Here is a 23757-nt window from a genome sequence, read left to right as displayed (position 1 = left end):
GCATTTGTTCCAGTTATGAAAAAAATGAATGCAAAAATGTATGTATATGCCTCCTGAGTGGCCTGTCACAATTTTAAAAGAACCTTTTTGGTAGCACATGGATGTATTATACTTATTATATTATCATATGAAAGTGCATTTTTAATATGGGCTGTTCTTTAAATGCAAATATCTGAAGCAATAAATAATGCTTTCTCTGAAAAAAAACAGTGACATTATTCATGCAACAGTTTTGTTTAGATTAAATAGACATTTTTAAAATAGTTTTTAATCAAAAACAGTTTTGAAGAGAATAAAAATTGATTTATTTATTTAATTCAAAGAAGTACAGTAATCCCTCGATTATCACGGTTTATGTAGAGCAGATATGGTCGCGATAAACAAAAAACCACAAAGAAAGGTCACCCTATTCATTAAAAAAAGTTTTTTTTTGTTGATTTTTTTTAGCTTTAATTTTTTTTTACTTTTTTTTTAACTTCAGTGCTGAGTTCTAGTAGCAAGCACAGAACAGGGGGCGTGGCTTCTGCTTGCGAGTTTTACCGTGGATTTTCACATTTTTTTTGACTAAAAAAAATTATACAAAATTATTATGGAGAAAAAAAATCAGCGAAAGTTGAAGCCGCAATATTCGAGGGATTACTGTGCTTAACTTCTGGCCACTACTGGAATAAATAAATATTTTTTGAACTAAAAACACAGAAAAATTGATTAAAAAAAACGATAAATATTGATTTAAAAAGGGAAAATCAGGAAATTTAATATCCATCTATACTCTTAATTCAAAAGGGGAGAAGACCTAAATAATCAGTTTTTTATAGATCTAAAACAACGTTTATTTTAACTTTTTTTGTATATTTTTAGATTTGACAATAATTTTTGAACCAAAAACTGAAAAAAAATTGATTAAAAAATGACAAATATTGATTTAAAATGTGGAAAATGAGGAAATATAATATACATTTATCCTCTTAATTTTAATTTAATCCTAAAACAAAAAGTCGACTCTCATTATTTACTTTCCCGGACCGCACAAGATGATATGGCGGCCCAGATTTGGCCCCCGAGCCGCCACTTTGACACCTGACTTGCCTAGGAAATATAAACGTGACAAAAAATGTATATCACAGATGAATGTTGCTTTTATAAATTTTGAGGTGTTTTACGTTAAAGAAGGCGGAGCCAGCCCACGACTGTATTAAAAATAGTATATATTTTTTCTGCCTATAGTCAAGATGCATTTCTGCACACGAAGCTTAATCTTCCTTAATGGAACAACAAGCCGACGGCACGTGCTTGATTACACATGGCACGCAGACGCACATGTCCGTCAGTTAGCGCACGTATAAATCCATCTTTCAACATCTGGCTCACATCTGCTTGCCGAGGATTTAGCTGCATTTAAGTTGCTTTTTGCGTTCTCGGCGCAGCGACTTAAGCCGCCGCTCACGGCGCCCTCGGCGTATCCGTCACGGGACGGGTGCAAATTGACGCGGTGGATAACCTTTACGCACATTTTTACCCGTCTCGCCCTAAAAGTTGGGATGGAATTTGTATTGCGGTTCACAGATTGCGATTAATCGCGATACTACTCTTTATGATGGTTTTTGGATATAAAAAAAATCATAGAAATTGACCCAAAAGTATATTTTATATCACAGGTGTCAAAGTGGCGGCCTGGGGGCCAAATGTGGCCCGCCACATCATTTTGCGTGGCTCGGGAAAGTAAATCATGAGAGCCGACTTTCTGTTTTAGGATGAAATTCAAATAAAGAGTATAGATGTATGTTAAATTTCCTGATTTCCCCCTTTTAAATCAATAATTCTAATTTTTTAATCATTTTTTCTGTGTTTTTAGTTCAAAAATCATTTTAAAAATTCTAAAAATTCTAAAAATATGTTTAAAAATGCTCAAATAAACATTGATATAGATCTATATTTTTTTTCTTGAAATAAAAGAAAAAAATACAGAAATATTGTTATTATTAGTTATTATTGTTATTAGTTATTATTGTTATATATATATATTTTTTTCACAACACAAAGTAACGCACTACTTCGGAAATGAAGACCGACCCATTTAAAAGAATTGACAGGGGGTTCCAATGTAAATAGGAAGCAACAATATGGTTAATTATAATCTTTTAGGGTAAATTGGTTCTTGTAATTGGGCCAATTTCACAAGTTTCCAAAATAAATAAAATATCCTCAGTGAAATAGGAGCCAAAAAAGTAACGGATAAATTCTTTTTATGGGACAGTGAACTATTTTGGACAGTTTGATGACGTCATAAAATGGCTTAGTATGATTGGTCGTTTTCTGAAGGCGAGCCAATCAGGGCAAACGGGTAGGAACAGCACCAGGTGTCACGGAAGTGACTTTCTTAGCAAACATTTTGCCTGAATGCGAAGCGGCCTAGTAAGGTTAGTTTCTCAAGTTTGTTTGAAATCGACTTCGATTCATCTTTTAAATACGAGGTAAAACGAAAAAGTTCTTGTTACGGTAAACGATGTTTTCAAGAATGTGAATGAGCAAAAAACGTGGTCAATATGATGGTTTTTCCCCAGATTAGCCTGTAATATATTCGTCCCGGATAGTAACCACAACCATCAGTTTATTGTACCGGGTTATAATTTAGGGGTACAAACTAAAAACTGGTTTTAGTTATAAATTCATTTGTTTTGTAGTATACAAAGTAGAGATGGGATAAGAGTGGCCAAGTTCATGGATTTCTCCCTTCAGTTGTTGAAATAACTAACGAGTATTTTCGTGCTATCAAAATGGCCGCTCTTGTGTATTTGTGTTCCATCAAGAACATTTCATTGCATAATTTTCTCGTCAAAAATGTCAAGTTTTGATCACAATTATACATTATTAATTGAAATGATTGCTAGAGACTGGAAAAATTGTAGTTTTGTGTTCATCTTCCATATCATTTCGTTAAAGAAATTCAATGTTTTTTTTTTATATTGTGTGGAAATACACTAATAGTGAGCACCAACTGGCCCAAATCCGTAGTAACCCTGTTAGGACGCACGAGGGTGCTGTTTACCAGATCAAGTCCCAGATCATATTTTACTACATACAATATTCAATTAGTACCTAAATAGTAATGCTCAAACAAAACAAAAAACATGTTCTAGCTACTTATTTGTACTTTTTGGTGGTTAATATACAGAGAATGCTCACGCTAATGTTTTAACCTGCCATTTTTTCTTTTATAATTTAATGTATATGTTTTTCCACCATAAAAATAAACAAAATAAAAGAGTTTAAGTCACATACCCAGCAAAACTATGGGGAAAAAAGTATATAAATAAAGTACTAACGTGCCACTAATGAAAATAGACTAATGATGATTCATTTTGAAGCTTTATAAATCTTTACATTTGACAGTGATGGACGTCCAATCCATTTGAACAGCTGGTTCAAATGGATTGGACGTCCATAGACGTCAATGGTAGACATTGATTTAACTTTTTTTTATTTGACAAATAGGAAATGCTCCTCCTTTCTCACCTGCCTTCACACATGCCGTGACGCTCAGTCTACTCGGCTTGGTCGATGATGATGATGAAGAAGAAGAAGAAGAGGAGGAGGAGGAGGACGCACGCTGAGGCTGTGCGGAAAAGCAACACGACGCCAACCTTCGGGATATGAAAAAAAAATGTATTTCACGGGCGCCAATGAAGGATGAGGAAGGTCCGGGTGGGACTCGGAAGCAGCATGACCTCCACCTGGATGTCTCGTTTCCTTCTTCTTCTTCTTCTTCTTCTCGGAGCTCTTCATGTGAGGTAGGTTCTTAACGTTGTCTAAATTGGACACAACTTGGGATAGAAGTACAAAATGTCCAAAAAAATGTGCTGGGAATTTTTGCAAAGTTGAATTTTACATTCAAGATGATGAAGGAATTAAAAAAAATGTTACTTATTGGAAAAAAATGAAGGTTTTTAATTATAGGGGATTGTTTTTATGTAAAAAATATGTATGGTGGGATTTTGAAATCTGTTTTTTGTGTAATTATAGTGGATTTTAGAGTTTATTTTGTTTTAAAGTCATAGTAGATTATGATAACACTTTTTTAAATTAATGTTAATAATCCATTTAAGCATGCTTTACCCTAAAAAAATGCAAAAACTAGTTGTGTATTTGATGGTTTATTATTAATAAATACACAATAATGCAGTGTGGCTAATTATGCCATTTTGGCAGCAATATAACAGCTAATAATTCTTCATTTTCTTTGTACTTCAGCACTGGTTTGTTTGTTTTATATGCAATTCCACTGCTGACCACCTGGTAGCACTGTTTCGTTTGATGCGATATCCAAGATATGGAATCAATCATTTTGATAGTTTGTAAAAAAATAACAATCTTTTATACAATTATTTGTGCTTTATAAACTATTTTATGAGTGTGAAACTTCTTTTCTTCGTTTTTAAAAGTGGCTTATTTTGACTAAGAGTAAATGTCGGAATAAACTGAATTTAAAAAAGATAGGATACGATATTTTAACTGTTTTATAATTGTAAAAATGCATGTTTTTTTTAATTATTTTAGGTCCGTGACGTGCGATTACGAAGAGGACTACGAGGACGAGATCGTCCGTCTGATGTTGCCATCCAAATCTCATCAGTCAGACACCACGGAGATCCTCAACGGGCTCCTTAAGGAATATGACCGCAAGCTCAGACCCGACATTGGAGGTCAATATCACAATTTTTCATAACAATATCAACACTTTGATGATGTTTGATGTGCAATCCAGAGTTGAAAAGCTTCAAAATTGTCATTAACCAAGTATAATGAGATTTAAAGCTAGTAAACAAATCACAACAATCCAAAAAACTGTCAAATAATCAATAAATAATAACAATAAATAATCAATAAGCAATAAATACATAAGTAGTCAACATAATAACTAATCCAAAAAATTACTTATTTTTTTGTTGACTACTTATATATTTTTTTGTTTTATTTTATTGTTTGTTTTTGTTGATATAATTTGATTTTCATGCATATTTCTGCTATTGGCGGCGCTAGAATTCCAATAACATAATCATTTTCAATTAAAAAAAAATATTATTGTGGGTCAAAAACCTGTCACAATTTTCATGCGTTTTAAATTTAAAATAGTTGATGTATTTGCTTCACAAAACCAAAAAATAACAAAAACAACCATCCAACAACAACATTTTTTAACTCCCATTCAATTGGCTGCTTTTTCCGTCCCAAAACTTTTGTCACGGAGAACAAAAAAATAGTCACAACACCTTTTTTTGTCGCGTCCATCGCACGCCCATTGGCAGATTGCCACTTCATCACCATGGCGACACACCTCGACCGCTCAAAGGCACTCCAACAAATGACATTGATCGATTGATTGACTCATTCATCCAATTTCATTGCTGTTATTTACTCCCTATTAATCCCAGCTGCTCTTTGTCAACAAAAAAATGCTTTCAATCTGGTTTGAAGCTTGTTGACGCATACAAATTATGATATTTTTCATTTTGGAGCTGGTTAAAAAATGCTAGCATGTAGAGCTAGCCGCTAGCTAGCTAGCCAGCTATGTCCTAAATTAGTGAAGCTACTCTCTTGGCGATATTGATTTTCCGCTGCGTTTGTTCTTTTATTTCAAAGGAAAGTAATGAAAAGTTAATCCTCCTTCTTTGATGACTTTATATCGGAAATCAAAGATGGATTAGCAGACGCTCGGTGAAGGAAAAGAAAGATACTTCGGTTTTCTTCCGAAAATCGAATTGGCTAGCCTCTTCACTTCTTTATGTTTACGCTTTCATGCACATTTTTAATTTTTTTAATGTGGAAAGTTGTTTTTTTCCTTATTTTTAATTTTTTTATGACATTGATCTAGGTATAGGGTTTTAAAAATGTGGCCCACGGGCTAAGGGCGGCCCACTGGAAAATATTTTGCGGTCCCGTTTGACATTCAATTGTAATATTTGTATTTTGAGATGGACAATACATCAATAATTTAAAAATAAAATAGATTGATTGCTAATTATATTTTTTGGAAAAACATTTAGGTAAAATACTTTTTTTTCTTAAATTATTAAAAATATATGGATAATTCATTATAAAATTCTCAATAATTTAAATAATATTCAATAAAATGAATGAATTTATTGAAGAATCAATTTTGCAAATAAATTGAATAAAAAATACAAAAATGGAAAATCAGCAGGAGAAAAATTAATAGTTCTTTATAAAATTAATAAATAAAAATATCAATAATTCCTATAAAATGAATGTATAATTTGACAAATAAATTCTGTTAAAAAAGCAAATCATGAAAAAACCAACCCAAATAATTGAGAGTAACAAAATATACATTACCCGAAAAATAAATAACAGCAAATTAATTAAAAAAAAATGAATAAAAACATTTAGATTAAAAAAAAACTCCACCCCTGAAAGAGTTAAGTGCAATTGCTTAACATGCAAAGTGTGTAGCGTACATGTAATTTTTTTTTTGCATAGCGCTTGATTGGCTTGATTAAGCTTTGGACACGTTTTTAAGTCCCATTAGCCACAAGCGCTACTTGGCTACTTCACTAATCAGCATTCTCCTCCCCTTTCAACAGAAAAGCCCACGGTCATCGACGTGGACATTTTTGTCAACAGCATCGGACCCGTGTCCTCCATTGATATGGTGAGGGGATGACTTTTTGGATTGCAGCGTTTTTTCAGTGTTTTTTGTAGTTAGCAAGTGTCTTTCCCATAAAATGTAAAATAGCAATGAAGATGATGGTATATTTATGCATTTGCGTATTTGCTGGAATATAAGATGACCCCAATTTTCAAGACTCAAGTTTTTTAAACAAGTCTTTGAATACGAAATTCAATTTTTAGACAGTAAATAATGCTAACACAACAAAATAAATAATAAAAATAACTGGATTAACCATTAATGTGTTCAGCATTTGCTGTTGTTCACTGTAGCGAGATGAGCGCTAGTTCTAGACCAATGCTAGCATGTTAGCAATAGAGGCTAATACAGAGCATTAGCTTAGATAACTATATTCATTGCGTATTCGGGAAATTTCGTGAAAAAAAAAACAATCCAAGTGAATTCTATTTTTTTCCCTATTTTTAATCAATTTTGAAAATAATAATCTCATTTGAGGACAGCCTGGAATATTTTACTTAAGGTTATTTTCCCATTTTATTTAAATGTTCTGAAATTGTTGCAAAACTTATCTATATAACTTAACTTACGTTATTTTAATTTCATATTCAATTAAAATCTACAGTCCCACAATTATAACTACCATATTTTCACGACTATAAGGCGCACCGCATTATAAGGCGCACCCTCAACGAATGACATTTTTTCCATATATAAGGCGCACTGTATTATAAGGTGCACTGTCTATTTTGGAGAAAATTTAAGACTTTTAAGTGCGCCTTATAGTGGTGAAAGTATGGTAATTGCTATTGACTTCCAGGTATGAAGCACTCACTCACTACTTCACAGTCACCTCTAGAGCCAGCCATTGTTGATGTTTTAGATTTTTTTTTGTATAAAATCTTGCAGTGGGGGAGGAGCTATATGATGGAAGATTTTGTAAACTAAGATGGCAGGCGTTTGTGTTTTTTTTTTAATATCCCACAGTAGTGGTTTTTGGTTTTTGGTTTTCAGTTTTTTCCATATATAAGGCGCACTGTATTATAAGGCGCACTGTCTATTTTGGAGAAAATTTAAGACTTTTAAGTGCGCCTTATAGACGTGAAAATACGGTACTATAGTGATGCTGTTTTTTTTCTTCAAATTCCATTGCCAACATACTAAAAAAAAAAAAAAAATTGTCATATCGCCCTACTTAAATTCACTTGGATTTTTTTTTTAAGTGGGTCGATCAGTTTAGTCCTGCATCTCATAATCACTTATTTTGACCGTGCTATTGTTCATACATGTTAAATAACTTGTTAAATACACTTTTTTTAAAGCATTTATCCGTCTTCTCATAACATCTCACCCGTTTTTGTCAAACAGGAACATTTTTCCAATAGATTAGCAAATTGAAAATGTCTGCTATTTGACTAAATCTACCTCCATTTTTCTCGTTTCGCTTCCTGTAGCGAAGCACAATTAAAGGTCGCCCCCAACGCCATGTTCATTATGGACTTACTGGTAATTGGCCCACTACTCTAGCAGCCTCGACCAAAAGGTCAAACGCTACGCCAAAATATTTGGAAAGCAAGAAGGGAGGTGGAAGTTTTGATCAAAAAGAAAGCGCTGCCATGGGAATTCTCAGCGTGAGGTCTCACTTAGCGATGGAATACAGTAATAATAGTCATTTTAGCTGCACGCTGTGAGGAATGTAGAACATGCTTTTGACGACCAATCATCAAGGTGATTGTGTGGCTTTGTGGGGGACCATAGTTGATTCAAAACCAAAATGGCTGACTCCATTTTACGTTTAAACTATGTTAGTGTGTCTTTAAAATGACTTGGAACATTTTTTTGGTTATTGATTGGTGAAATTGATGTTAAAGGTTTGTTTTTCTTTCCAAAAAAGGGTTGGAGAACTTTTTTAAACCAAATTTTTTAGTTTTTCCTGAATTTTTTTGCGCATGATCTTATGATAGTTCACTTTTTTTATGCTCAGTGTTTTAATCGGGTCATTTTTGGAATTTTTGGATCCCTAGTTCAAATCAAAATGGGCAGTTTTTCAGCATTTTTTTTGACTGTTTTTAGTGATTGTTATGATAGTTCACCAATTTTCTTTTTGAAGATTACGTATTTACTCGCATATAAACTGGCCCCTCGTATAAACCGCATTTTTTGACTCACAAACGCGGCTTATATGCGAGTAAATATGGTCATTGTCTTGTAAATGGTGAATTAGGGTCATTTTTGGAACTTTCTATTTGTTTAAAAAATCATAATAGTTCACCAAATTTTTTGCCATTTTTTTGTCCCACAAATGTGGCTTATATGCGAGTAAATACAGTCATTGTCTTTTAAAGCATTATTGGGGTCGTTTTTTGAACTTTCCAGGTATTTTTAATGATTAAGGAATGGATTTTTCAAATTAAAAGGGCTGACTTTTCAACATAACCTTGTGTCAACATGTTGTGACTGTCAAATTAACAAAATTTTTAACTGATTGGTTTTGAAAGGATGACTTGGGTTCATTTTTGGAACTAAGAAATGGACCCTTCCAAGCAAAATGGCCGACTTTTCAACATAACCTTTTGTGAACATGTTTTGACAGTCATATTCACCAAATTTTTAACTGATTAGTTTTGAAAGGATGATTTTGGTTCATTTTTGGAACTAAGAAATGGACCCTTCAAAGCAAAATGGCCGACTTTTCAACATAACCTTTTGTGAACATGTTGTGACAGTCATATTCACCAAATTTTTAACTGATTAGTTTTGAAAGGATGACTTGGGTTCATTTTTGGAACTAAGAAATTGACCCCTCCAAGCAAAATGGCCGACTTTTCAACATAACCTTTTGTCAACATGTTGTGACTGTCATATTCACAAAATTTTTAACTGATTAGTTTTGAAAGGATGACTTGGGTTCATTTTTGGAACTAAGAAATGGACCTTTCAAAGCAAAATGGCCGACTCTTTGAGTCTTTTTCAAATCATTTTTATAATGGGCCTAGTCTTTTGTTTTGGCTAGATTGAAAACGTTAGAAATTTTTATCTAAATTAGGATTAGGAGAAATTAGGAAAGTAACCATTTTCCAATTTTGGGCCCCCAAATTGAGCCATAATCCCCCTCAGTTGCACAATTTTAACCAAATCTATGCCGTTCCTCCTAGGAATACCAAATTGACATAATCTTCGCACAAACTTGGACCGACAGCCGTCTCCGCTACAACAGTACCATGAAGATTCTAACCTTAAACAGCAACATGGTGGGCCTCATCTGGCTCCCAGACACCATCTTCCGCAACTCCAAGAATGCCGACGCCCACTGGATCACCATGCCCAATCAGCTGCTACGGATATGGAACGACGGCAAGATCCTCTACACCTTAAGGTAATGCCAATTATCGCCTTTTTTTGACGTATTTACCAGTTATGTCGTCGGAAGTGTTAGCTTGGGAGAAGCTCATTTGCTGATTGCACAATGAAATGTCAGCGGGTATTAAATGTGTCATGACTTAATGGAAGTAAATAACGCTGACATTTGTGGCAGCTTTAGCCAGAGTGGGAAAAAAAATGCAAAATTTCTTCCGTTTTTTTCTTTACTTATTGCTGCTTTCTAAAGGTTAAGATAGTTAAAATTGCACTTTGGGCTGCTAAAATGATGTAAAGAGGATATATACCGTATTTTCACCACTATAAAGCGCACTTAAAAGTCTGAAATTTTCTCCAAAATATACAGTGCGCCTTATAATCCAGTGCGCCTTATATATGGAAAAAACAGAAAACCAAAAACCACCACTGTCGGATATTAAAAAAACACAAATGCTTGAACTGAAAGAATACTGTTAAATATGCAGATCAGCCATCTTAGTTTACAAAATCTTCCATCATATAGCTCCTCCCCCACTGCAAGATTTTATACCAAAAAAATCCAAAACATCAAAAAATGCTTCATACCTTGAAGTCAATAGCAATTACCGTATTTTCACGACTATAAGGCACACTTAAAAGTCTTACATTTTCTCCAAAATAGACAGTGCGCCTTATAATCCAGTGCGCCTTATATATGGAACAAAAACAGAAAACCAAAAACGAAAAACCACCACTGTCGGATATTAAAAAAACACAAACTGAAACAATACTGTTAAATATGCAGATGCCATTTTAGTTTACAAAATCTTCCATCATATAGCTGGAAGTCTTTTTAATATATCCATGAGAAGTTATTCACTTTTTAATGGCTATGCTGGCTTGTACAGCCAACAGGCGTAAATGTAAGATAATTACTATTCATTAGAGTTGATGTTAATGGAACTAAAAGATGCTTCCGTTTCGCTTTCTCGCTCATGTTTGCCGTGTTATGACGATTTGCAACTTGGATGATAAAATGTCACTGGGATCATGATCTTCTCCCTCAGAGCCACTATTAATATACCCCATTTTAGATGACACTTTTCTGATGAGTCATCCTTACTTTCGATGACGTCATCGGTTTCAACTATGCGGAGGTAAACTGTTAGATGAATGATATTTTACCATCAAATTTTCTATTGGAAATCGCTCAGAAAATCGTATTTGAGTCAAAAAGATTGGATTAAAAAAATATAGATATATATAGATTTCGATATAGATTTCGGTATAGATTTCGATATAGATTTCGATATAGATTTCGATATAGATTTCGCTATAGATTAGATATAGATTAGATATAGATTAGATATAGATTAGATATAGATTAGATATAGATTAGATATAGATTAGATATAGATTAGATATAGATTAGATATAGATTAGATATAATTAGATATAGATTAGATATAGATTAGATGTAGATTAGATGTAGATTAGATGTAGATTAGATATAGATTAGATATAGATTAGATATAGATTAGATATAGATTAGATATAGATTAGATATAGATTAGATATAGATTAGATATAGATTAGATATAGATTAGATATAGATTAGATATAGATTAGATATAGATTAGATATAGATTAGATATAGATTAGATATAGATTAGATATAGATTAGATATAGATTAGATATAGATTAGATATAGATTAGATATAGATTAGATTCAGATTAGATATAGATTAGATTCAGATTAGATATAGATTAGATATAGATTAGATATAGATTAGATATAGATTAGATTCAGATTAGATATAGATTAGATATAGATTAGATATAGATTAGATATAGATTAGATATAGATTAGATATAGATTAGATATAGATTAGATATAGATTAGATATGGATTAGATATGGATTAGATATGGATTAGATATGGATTAGATATGGATTAGATATGGATTAGATATGGATTAGATGTAGATATAGATGTAGATATAGATATAGATGTAGATATAGATGTAGATATAGATGTAGATATAGATGTAGATATAGATGTAGATATAGATGTAGATATAGATGTAGATATAGATGTAGATATAGATGTAGATATAGATGTAGATATAGATATAGATTTGTTTATACTTTTAGGAATTAACTCATTAGATGCCATTGATGGCAAGAGGTGTCCAATCCAATTTGATTGGGGTAGTTGGCAGTAGTAGTAGTAAAACTGATCACTTGCTATGATAGTTAATAAGTTTAGATAATTAAACAAAATGTACAGATAAAAAGCATATTTTCTCAATTTTTTTATATTTAGATTTCAACTATTATATTAACCTTGCACTCAGAAAAAGTGAATGTCCAACTCAAATGGCTCAATTTATTGCATTGGTTGACCATGTTTACTCAGTGTATGAGTTTATTTATGTTTCATCCTTTTGCATGCAAAATAAGTACCCAAAAAATAACGGCAGCCATTTTTTTTCTATCAACAGACTGACCATTAATGCCGAGTGCCAGCTGCGGCTACACAACTTTCCCATGGACCAACATTCATGTCCGCTCGTCTTCTCCAGCTGTGAGTACACCGTACTGACTTTATTATATGTCAACTGGTTCAATGCGTTGTCAAAGCGTTTATAATATTTTTTTTGTTATTTTTACCGTATAGGCCCTAAATATAAGATGTTTTTTGCGTATAAATAAGACAAAAAGTGTAGGTCGTCTTACATTCGGGGTCTAGATGTTGTACCAGGCTAGAGGGCGCCAGATATGCTGAACACTTTGATGGGAAATTGGGTTATTGCAATTTTTTGGTAGATTTGTTCATTTACATTTCAAAAACCAGAAACCATTCATTTACAAATGTGGTTGCACTTTAGTTTAGATATTTACATTTTCACATATTAAGATGTGATAAACATTTTTTTGCATGATTTGAATGACGTTAAATAACATCTCTCGAATATAACATTATAGTCATTTTTTGTTGTGTCAGTATGTTCTGTATAAAAATAGTTATTTGATGTTCAAACAGTCTTTTTTCCCCAAACTCCTGTCTCACAAAAAACGGAGTCGTCTTATATTCAGGCCTTATTCAAAGCTATTTGAAAAGCATCAGAAAATTGGACAATTTTGAGCTATATTTTTGTGCACATCACTTGCAAATTACACTAGTAAAGAGTCACCAAATCTGGAAAAAAAAAAGGCTTTTTTCCCAAACTGAAGTCCCGCAAAAAATGGAGTCGTCTTATATTCAGGCCAATATGATACTTATTTAAAACTATTTGGAAAGCATCAGAAAATTGGACAATTTTGAGCTCTATTTTTGCGCGACACTAAGAGTCACCAAATCTGAAAAACACGATTTTTTTTAACATTTGGCAGTGCTAGTTTCATTTCATACCCGGTTATCGTCCATTAATTTGAGACACCCAACAAATGGTTGCTTTGGTTCCAATAGTCATACCATAAAATAGAAAACATCACCCTAGCGCATGTAAATATGGATTTTTTTTTTTTACAGATCCTTTCAAAAGGAAGCACTTAGCCATAAATGAACGCCATTCACTCTGACGTGATCGGTCGCCGCGGGGTGAGGGCGGAGAGGGTTTTTTTGAAGAACTGAAAGCCGTTCACCTTTACTTAAGTCAGTGGATGTGACAGCGTTGCCGTGGCGACCAGTTCAGACCAAAAACCTCGGGAGTCCATTCCAAAGGGTGAATGAGGGGGGGGGGGGGGGGCGTGTCCCTGGGGTTCTTCTACTAATCAACGTATTACAATGCGTGTATGTAGCTCACCGCCACCGTTAGCATGTTAGCGTCGGGTCAATTCACAATCCAAATAGAACGTGACGGATACTCAACACAAGCTAATTTAGCGCTAAAGATTGTTGCTTGAAAAACAAGCTACATGCCGCATTAGCCTTTGTCGACCTATCAATTTTATACCCTATCTTACTACCATGCCCAATGGCAATTTGTTAGAAATTTGTAGCAATTAGACTTGGGTAAAAAAGGACTAATTGTTTTTCTTCCAATCTTGATGAATGATTGCAATTAAATCCACGGAGTGCTCATCAAATTTTAATGGGATTCTTTGTGTTACAATGAGTGTTTTTTTATCACGGCAAATTTGGTGTTTATTGCTTCCAATCAATTAAAATGTGGATGGGAAATATTTGAATGTTTTTTTAGACACTGATAATGCGGGTCAAATTATGTGGGACCTTTTGGTAATTTAGTTATATTCAGTTATAGTAGGATAACTCCATTTTTGTCATGAAATTATTTTTGGATCGTTCTTATTTCGGATCATTCGTGTCTGCTATTAAGGGCCAATCATTGTCAAATTGAAACTTTAAAAGCAAATTTTTATTTTTTTGTCTGATGGTGGATCAGGGGTGGCTTATACGAGGGAAATTGGAAAATTTGACGATTTTAAGGGATTTTAATGACGTTTTCTGGGTTTGATTTTGTGAAAATGGTAAATCGGGGGCGGCTTATATGAGAGAAATTGGAAAATTTGACGATTTTAAGGCAATTTAATTACGTTTTCTGGTTTTGATTTTGTGAAAATGGTGATTTCGGGGGAGGCTTATACGAGAGAAATTGTCAGATTCAACAATTATAAGGTAATTTAACTATGTTTTCTGGGTTTGATTTTGTGGATATTGTGAATCAGGGGCGGCTTATACGAGGGAAATTGTCAAATTTAACCATTTTGAGACAATTTAATTAAGTTTTCTGGGTTTGATTTTGTGAAAATGGTGAATCAGGCGGCTTATACGAGGGAAATTGTCAAATTCAACCATTTTGAGACAATTTAATGACATTTTCTTGGTTTTAATTTTGTGAAATGGGCAATTGGGCGGCTTATACGAGGGACATTGTCAAATTCAACCATTTTAAGGCAATTTAATTACATTTTCTGGGTTTGATTTACGTTACAAAACTAAATTATAGTCCTAGAGATCATAGTCTTTATTAATTTTTGTCTATTCTCTCTTCTTTGTTTTGAATTGAGTCAGACGGGTACCCACGAGACGAGCTGAACTACAAATGGAGACGCCACTCGGTAGAGACGTCCGACCAAAAGTCCTGGCGCCTTTACCAGTTTGACTTCCTGGGTTTGAGAAACACAACAGACATCCTCAAAACTGCGGCAGGTATTCCTTTCAAACCCTAAAGTCTTCAGTAAAAACATCTCAAGGCATACTGGATTCAGGTTTTGGTTCAACTTCTGCAGGCGATTACATGGTGATGACAGTCTACTTTGACCTTAGAAGACGGATGGGATACTTTACTATCCAGACCTATATTCCTTGTATTCTCACCGTGGTCCTTTCGTGGGTTTCCTTCTGGATCAAGAAGGATGCCACGCCGGCCAGGACTGCTTTGGGTAAGTTGAAAAAATGTGCAATTTCAATCAACTCGATGGACCATTTTAGATATGATATTTAGATTTTTTTTAATAAATGGATTAAAAGGCCTGAATATTCCGTTTTTTATAGATCTAAAACAATGTTTATTTTAGATTTTTTTTTAAATATATTTTTAGATTTTACAAAATTATTTTTGAACTAAAAACACAGAAAAAACTTTTTTTGATATATTTTTAGATTTGACAATAATTTTTGAACAAAAAACTGAAAAAAATGATTAAAAAATGACAATTATTGATTCAAAAGGGGAGAAGCCCTAAATATTCTGTTTTTTTATAGATCTAAAACAATGTTTATTTTAGATTTTTTTTAAATATATTTTTAGATTTTACAAAATTATTTTTGAACTAAAAACACAGAAAAAACTTTTTTTGATATATTTTTAGATTTGACAATAATTTTTGAACAAAAAAACTGAAAAAATGATTAAAAATGACTATTATTGATTTAAAAGGGGAGAAGCCCTAAATATTCTGTTTTTTTATAGATCTAAAACAATGTCTATTCTAGATTTTTTTAAAATATATTTTTAGATTTGACAAAATTATTTTTGAACTAAAAACACAGAAAAAACTTTTTTGATATATTTTTAGATTTGACAATAATTTCTGAACAAAAAAACTGAAAATAAATGATTAAAAAATGACAATTATTGATTTAAAAGGGGAGAAGCCCTAAATATTCAGTTTTTTTATAGATCTATAACAATGTTTATTTGAACTTTTTTGGATATATTTTTAGATTTGACAATAATTTAACAGAAAAAATGATTAAAAAAATGACAATTATTGATTTAAAAGGAGGAAAATCAGGAAATATAATATACATTTATACTCTTCATTTGAATTTAATCCTAAAACAGAAAGTCGGCACTCATCATTTACTTTGTCGGGCCACACAAAATGACGCGGCGGGCCAGATTTGGCCCCCGGACCGCCACTTTGACACCCATGCTCTAAACTTAATGTAATTTTGTTTGAAATTTTGATACCTTTCTTGGCAATCATTAATAAGGGGAGCAAAGTTGACAGGTATTGGGATCATGGCCACCTTAGAACCTTGACTAGGAATTTAAACGAGTCCCTGACTTGAAACCTGACTCAAATAGTTGATTTGAAAAGTATCGCTAGCCAACGGTGTTATTCGCTAGGTGTTGCGGCAAGGTGTCCAGGTGCGTGTAAGCAGGCCAGCCTTCAGAAAAAACGGGATAGAAACAGTGGGTTATGGGCCTAAAATAACTGGGGCCAGCTGGTTGCCACAGTAACATCGCTATTCGCACAAGGGAGCCACAAAGTCAGTCATACACAGATGTGCTAAGAACACTGGACATTAACAACATCCTGTTTTTGTAGTAGCTTTATTCTATTAAATGAGAGGACATTTTGGGTGATTCACACCAGGGAAATATGGAGTACTGTATTTTCATGACTATAAGGCGCACCCTCAATGAATGACATTTTTTCCATATATAAGGCGCACTGTATTATAAGGCGCACTGTCTATTTTGGAGAAAATTGAAGACTTTGAAGTGCGCCTTGTAGTGGTGAAAATACGTAAATTGCTATTGACTTTCAGGTATGAAGCACTCACTTACTAACAGTCACCTCTAGAGCCAGCCATTGTTGATGTTTTGGATTTTTTTGGATAAAATCTTGCAGTGGGGGAGGAGCTAAATGATGGAAGATGTTGTAAACTAAGATGGCATCTGCATATTTAACAGTGTTGTTTGTGTTTTTTTTTTATCCGACAGTGGTGGTTTTTCGTTTTTGGTTTTCTGTTTTTTTTCCATATATAAGGCGCACTGTATTATAAGGCGCACTGTCTATTTTGGAGAAAATTGAAGACTTTTAAGTGCGCCTTATAGTCGTGAAAATACGGTACCTTAAAATGAAACAAAAACAAGAAGATTTAACCAAAAAAACATGACATCTCTACTTAAAAAATACAAAAAAGTTAAATTTTGAGGTATGACTACTACATTTTTCATATTTTCATATTTTTTTATCCTTTTTCGGGGGCAACATGGCTAAAAATGATACAGAAAAATGATAAATTTAACTAAAAAAATAAAATTTTAAATTCATCGTTGATAAAATTGTATATCGAAAATACGGTAATTTATTTTTTTTTTTGTATGGTCTGACCCAAAATGTTTGACGCATTTCCTTTGTATGCTCGTGTATCAAACTTTTTTTCGTATCTGACCGCTTTTTTGTGACAGGCATCACCACGGTGCTTACCATGACCACGCTGAGTACCGTTGCCAGAACGTCTCTGCCCCGCGTGTCCTACGTGACGGCCATGGACCTTTTCGTCACGGTCTGCTTCTTGTTTGTCTTTGCCGCCTTGATGGAGTACGCCACCTTGAACTATTACTCCAGCAGCACTCGAAGACCGCGATGTATGGAGAGGAAACGACGAGTAAGTACTTGTACAGTAAGGCTTTTTTTTCCCATATAAAACGACCATGTAGAGTTAGGGTGTTAGTGTTTAGTGGGGGTTAGGGTGTGTTTAAATACAAAATGGTTAGGGTTAGCGGTAAGGGTATGTTTAAATACAAAATGGTTAGGGTGTGTTTAAATACAAAATGGTTAGGGTTAGGGTGTGTTTAAAGGGTTAGGTTTAGGGTTAGCTTTAGGGTGTGTTTAAATACAAAATGGTTAGTGTTGGGGTGTGTTTAAATACAAAATGTTAGGGTTAGGGTGTGTTTAAATACAAAATGGTTAGGGTTAGGGTGTGTTTAAATACAAAATGTTAGGGTTAGGGTGTGTTTAAATACAAAATGGTTAGGGTTAGGGTGTGTTTAAATACAAAATGTTAGGGTTAGGGTGTGTTTAAATACAAAATGGTTAGGGTTTGGGTTAGGGTTAGCTTTAGAGTGTGTTTAAATACAAAATGGTTAGTGTTAGGGTGTGTTTAAATACAAAATGGTTAGGGTTGGGGTTAGGGTTTAGGGTTAGGCTGTGTTTAAATACAAAATGGTTAGGGTTGGGGTTAGGGTGTGTTTAAATACAAAATGGTTAGGGTTTGGGTTTAGGGTTGGGGTTAGGGTGTGTTAAAATACAAAATGGTTAGGGTTTGGGTTTAGGGTTGGGGTTAGGGTGTGTTTAAATACAAAATGGTTAGGGGTTGGGGTTAGGGTGTGGTTAGGGTTTAGGGTTGGGGTTAGGGTGTGTTTAAATACAAAATGATTAGGGTTTGGGTTTAGGGTTGGGGTGTGTTTAAATACAAAATGGTTAGGGTGTGTTTAGGGTTAGGGTTTAGGGTTTGGGTTAGGGTGTGTTTAGGATTAGGGTTTGGGGTTAGGGTGTGTTTAAATACAAAATGGTTAGGGTTTGGGGTTAGGGTGTGTTTAGGGTTAGGGTGTGTATAAATACAAAATGGTTAGGGTTTGGGTTTAGGGTTGGGGTTAGGGTGTGTTTAAATACAAAATGGTTAGGGTTTGGGTTTAGGGTTGGGGTTAGGGTGTGTTTAAATACAAAATGGTTAGGGTTAGGGGTTGGGGTTAGGGTGTGGTTAGGGTTTAGGGTTGGGGTTAGGGTGTTTAAATACAAAATGGTTAGGGTTTGTGTTTAGGGTTGGGGTTAGGGTGTGTTTACATACAAAATGGTTAGGGTTTGGGGTTAGGGTGTGTTTAAATACAAAATGGTTTGGGTTTGGGTTTAGGGTTGGGGTTAGGGTGTGTTTAAATACAAAATGGTTAGGGTTAGGGGTTGGGGTTAGGGTGTGGTTAGGGTTTAGGGTTGGGGTTAGGGTGTTTAAATACAAAATGGTTAGGGTTTGTGTTTAGTGTTGGGGTTAGGGTGTGTTTACATACAAAATGGTTTGGGTTAGGGTTTGGGTTTAGGGTTGGAGTTAGGGTGTGTTTACATACAATATGGTTAGGGTTAGGGTATTTTAAATACAAAATGGGTAGGGTTAAGGTGTGTTTAAATACAAAATGGTTAAATAAAAATGACTTGGTATAGTAGGGTTTTGTTTCCTAAACAACGACATAGTATAGTAAATTTATTCATTCAAAAAAGTAGACAATTTATTGAAAGGATATCATTTCATCAAAAAACACCATGTACAGTAAGGCTTCACTCTTCAAAAACAAAATACAAAGCTGCATTATTTCTATCAACCTCTCTGCTAAATTCTTCCATTAGCTCAATAACAAGTGACAGTATCTCATTCAATGAATTAGTTAGCATCATACACTTCTGTACATTGGTCATACTTCTACCTCCACGTTATAAGTATCATTCTTTATACAAAACAACTTATTTTCAATTACATAATATGACAAAGCCAGTCTTTTATAGTAAGTTCAATACAATCAAATGACAGTTAGATGTCCGTTTTACTGGTAAATCAAATGAACAAAAAACCAAGACCCACAAGGTACCTGGACCTTATCTGATGTTACCCTGTCGAGTCAACGTCTTGATGGAACAGAACCTTTAAAAAGCTTCAGACGAGGTGACACTGCCCTTTCACGGCACCCCAGATAAGACTCGCCTATTTTCAGTTCCCATGCCTTTTCTTATTTTCTTTTTTCAGAACTACTTAGTCCTGGGCGCCAGACCGCCTCCACACACGGTACTGGCCTTGAACAATTCCACGTACTGGCGAGACTTTGACGATTCTTGCGCCTCGCGATGTCTGGACGGGAAAGACTGCGGCGCTTTCTTCTGTTGCTACGACGACTGTAAGGAAGGCGCTTGGAGGAGAGGTCGAGTCCATATCGATTTACTGGAACTGGACACCTATTCCAGGGTCTTTTTCCCAACTTCCTTCCTGCTTTTCAACGTGGTCTATTGGGTAGGTTATCTTTACCTTTAGTAGTTTTTTTGATGACATCACAGTTTTGGGAAGATGTACAGTGTTCCCTCAGTTATTGCGGTTAATGGGGACCGGGACCTATCGCGATAAGTGAATTTCCGCCAAGTAGGGATTTCCCTTCAAAAATGCTTAATTTAGATTTAATTCAAAAAAAAAAAAAAATTGTTTAATTTTTTATTTTTTAAATTTTTAAAAAAAAATTTACCCCCCTGTATACAGTACACCATATAGAATACAGGTAGAGAGAGTGAAAGTCATGTTATAACAAAAAAAACTAATATGTTGTTTTAATGTAATACAGTGTTCCCTCGCTAATTCGCGCTTCAGCTATGGTGGACTCGCGGATTTTTTTCAGGAAAAAAATAATATAAAATTTAATAAAAAATAAAAATTTAAATATTTTTTTTTTTTTAAATAAAAATTTAAACTTAAAAAAGATATTAAGTTAAAATTATAAATTACATCATTTTACAAGAGGTCGAAACAAAATACAGTGTTCCCCCGCTACTTCGCGCTTCAGCTATCACGGACTCAGAGCTTTGTGGATTTTTTTCAGGAAAAAAAAAATAAAGATATAAAGTTAAAATTATATATGACATCATTTTCCAAGAGGTGGAAACAAAATATTCAATAAGAATTAGTAATTGCATCAAAAAAGGCTAAAGAAATGGTCAATAACATGGTGAGAGTTCAGGAAAATAAAAAAAATAAAGATATTAAATTAAAATTATAAATTACATCTTTTTCCAAGAAGTGGAAACAAAATATTCAATAAGAATTAGTAATTGCATCAAAAAATGGGCCAAAGAAATGGTCAATAACATCGTGAGAGTTCAGGAAAATAAAAAAAATAAAGATATTAAATTAAAATTATAAATGACATCATTTTACAAGAGGTGGAAACAAAATATTCAATAAGAATTAGTAATTGCATCAAAAAAAAGGCTAAAGAAATGGTCAATAACATGGTGAGAGTACAGGAATGGCATTGATGACGTCATGGCGCATTTTCACCGCCCAAAAAAACAATGTTCACAACTCCCAATAACGATGTTTTTTTACGTGCAAAAAAACTGCAGAAGATCCTCCATCCGGACTACTACTATGATGTTTTTGCTTGGTGGTGCTTTTGTGCACGTGTTATACGTTTATTTAAGCATTTTTGAAGGGGCACGCCTACTTCGCGGAAACGCACTTATTGCGGGGAGTCCCGGTCCCCATTAACCGCGATAAGCGAGGGAACACTATACCTAAAAAAATTCTTGTAGCGTACATTAGCAACATTGAAATACAGCACCGTCATTACAATTTTTTTTTGGTTAAAAAAAAAACAAAATAATAACGTGGTGCCTTGTGATACAAATTTTAATGATCTTATAATTTAAGATATGTTCGCATTGAATATAGTTTGAAAAATAATACTGAAGTAAAGTAATGTTGAGATTGTTTGCTAATCTCGCTACGTGAAAGTAATTTTTTGTAGAGTTAAAGTTATTTTGCTCAACATTAGGAATTTATTCATGACATTTTCAAGTAAAAAGTACTTTTAACAGAAAGATTCCACTTTGCTAAGTTGCTATAAAAATATTTATAAGACTAATTCAAAGTTTGACCTTTGATGCTAATGCTAACATTCACTTTTATTACTACTCATAACGAGTACAATTTTAACATAGCTGTTGGATTCCCAAATCAAATATTGAGTGTCATACTCTATACTTTTTAACATATTTTCATACACAGTATTCCTAGACAATACAATAAAGCACACTTAAAAGCTACACTTTGCTAATTAGCTTGTGTTAGCTTAACAATGCCTTGTAAACAAAAATAAATGATTTTAAATGTCAAAACTATGCTCTTTTCCACTTTTAAAAAAGATATAGTTTAAACAACTCACCCCAAAAATCATCTGCTGATGTTATCTCATCTTCATTAGGATCGCGGGGGGTGCTGGAGCCTATCCCAGCTGACTCTGGGCTAGAAGCGGCAGCTAGCCAATCGCAGGGCACGATGAGACAAACAACCAATCACTTACAGGCATTTTAGAATGTCCAATCAGCCTACAAACTCCACACAGGTGGATTAACCTGGATTTGAACCCGGTACCCCACAGTTGTGAGGCCAATGTACAAACCACTTGCTCCACTGCGCCGCCCTACTGGAGTTAAATTCTTTAAAAATAAGATATTAAAATAAAAAAATAAAAGTTTAACACATTAGCACAACAAATGGTTATCAGGGTAAAGGTGGCTAACTAGCTAGCTAGCTAATTATAGGCATTATAGATATGTCTACCCGAAATGCTATTTTTTTAGGAAGATTACAAGGTAAATAGCTAGCTACATCGCTAACCACCTAGCGCAGGTGCCTAAAATGATTTACAATGTATAATTTTGAGGTAAAATAATTTAAGTAGTCAAACTTTTTGGGGGAAAGCTACTGTTATGTTAGCATTTAGCACAGAGTTAGCTTATTGAGTCAATTTTGAACACTGTTGCAATTGGTTAGTGATAGAAGATATCTTAAAATGAATTGCTAAGATGAAAATAATATTAAAGTTTAATGTTAGCATTTTTAATCAAAATGTGATTTTGTTTCATTTTAGCAAATTGTTTTAGCTTGTATCTTTTTTTTTTCAACAATGCAATAATGTCCAAATGGTGCTCTTTTATAAACGCATTAAATCTATAAAGTCTAATAAAAATTAATAAATTTCAAACTAAATTAGTTAAAACATTTCATTTATAAGGATTTTTTTACCGTTTTACCTAAACAAATTAATTCAAAATCAGATTTTAGTTTAATTTTTAGTTTTAAATTATTATTTTGATTGTACATGAGATTTTTTTTGTGGAAAATAGACCAAAGACGGCTTTATTAATACATATTAGTTTAAATTAAATTGTTTAAATGTTAAATATTTGTTAAGTAGCGTAAAAGTTCCATAAAAAAATAATTAAATGACATTGGGGGAAAAATGCACAAAAAAATTTAAGTATTTTGTCTTTCTGGATTTTCATACTTATTTAATATATTTAATTTATTTTTTAATCAATTATGGTTGCCTTTTAACATCAATTTTACTTTTCATGTACAGTATATTTTTCGTCAATTTCATGTTTGTGCCTGTTTTGCCAAAATGTGACGATTGTATCGCTGTTATTTGGAGTGAAGTCAACGGGCCAATGGTTGAATCACAACATTACAAATAATATTAATAATAATTGTAAAAAAAAAAATAATTTGACTACAGGACATTGTTTTTTGTTGTAAGTGGGTTAGTGCTACTACGACTAAGACATCGTGAGATAATAAAAGTTTTTATATGTGGATAATCCGACATTGTTATTGGTTCATTTCTCGGACCAAGGGTCAGGAAGAGGGTGCTGGAGCCTATCCCAGAGAACTATGGTGTCAGGCAGAACAAGTCATAGTGAAGGGCAATTTAGAGTGTCAAGTTAGCTTAGCTAGGCTAGCTTAGCATGTTTAAGT

The 23757-nt window shown here is 33.6% G+C and overlaps 1 protein-coding gene across 2 annotated transcripts; it reads left to right on the top strand.

The window, feature by feature from the left end:
• Positions 1 to 2343: 2343 nt before the first annotated feature.
• Positions 2344 to 20392, top strand: gabrg3 (gamma-aminobutyric acid type A receptor subunit gamma3). 2 transcript variants are annotated; one of them, XM_077716171.1, is made up of 10 exons: positions 2344 to 2420; positions 3496 to 3791; positions 4558 to 4703; positions 6603 to 6670; positions 9802 to 10022; positions 12488 to 12570; positions 15022 to 15159; positions 15240 to 15392; positions 17657 to 17856; positions 19981 to 20392. In XM_077716171.1, exons 2-10 carry the CDS (start codon positions 3691 to 3693, stop codon positions 20260 to 20262), a joined length of 1392 nt encoding a protein of 463 aa, XP_077572297.1. In that variant the 5' UTR covers positions 2344 to 2420; positions 3496 to 3690; the 3' UTR covers positions 20263 to 20392. The 2 variants fall into 2 exon arrangements, with proteins under 2 accessions (XP_077572297.1, XP_077572298.1); XM_077716172.1 differs by having other exon boundaries at positions 2379 to 2474.
• The last annotated feature ends 3365 nt before the right edge of the window (positions 20393 to 23757 follow it).

The sequence above is a fragment of the Stigmatopora nigra genome, chromosome 5, assembly GCF_051989575.1.
Source record: "Stigmatopora nigra isolate UIUO_SnigA chromosome 5, RoL_Snig_1.1, whole genome shotgun sequence".
NCBI lineage: Eukaryota > Metazoa > Chordata > Actinopteri > Syngnathiformes > Syngnathidae > Stigmatopora > Stigmatopora nigra.
Note: the sequence above shows the minus strand (reverse complement) of the source record. Positions and strands in the feature narration are given on the sequence as shown.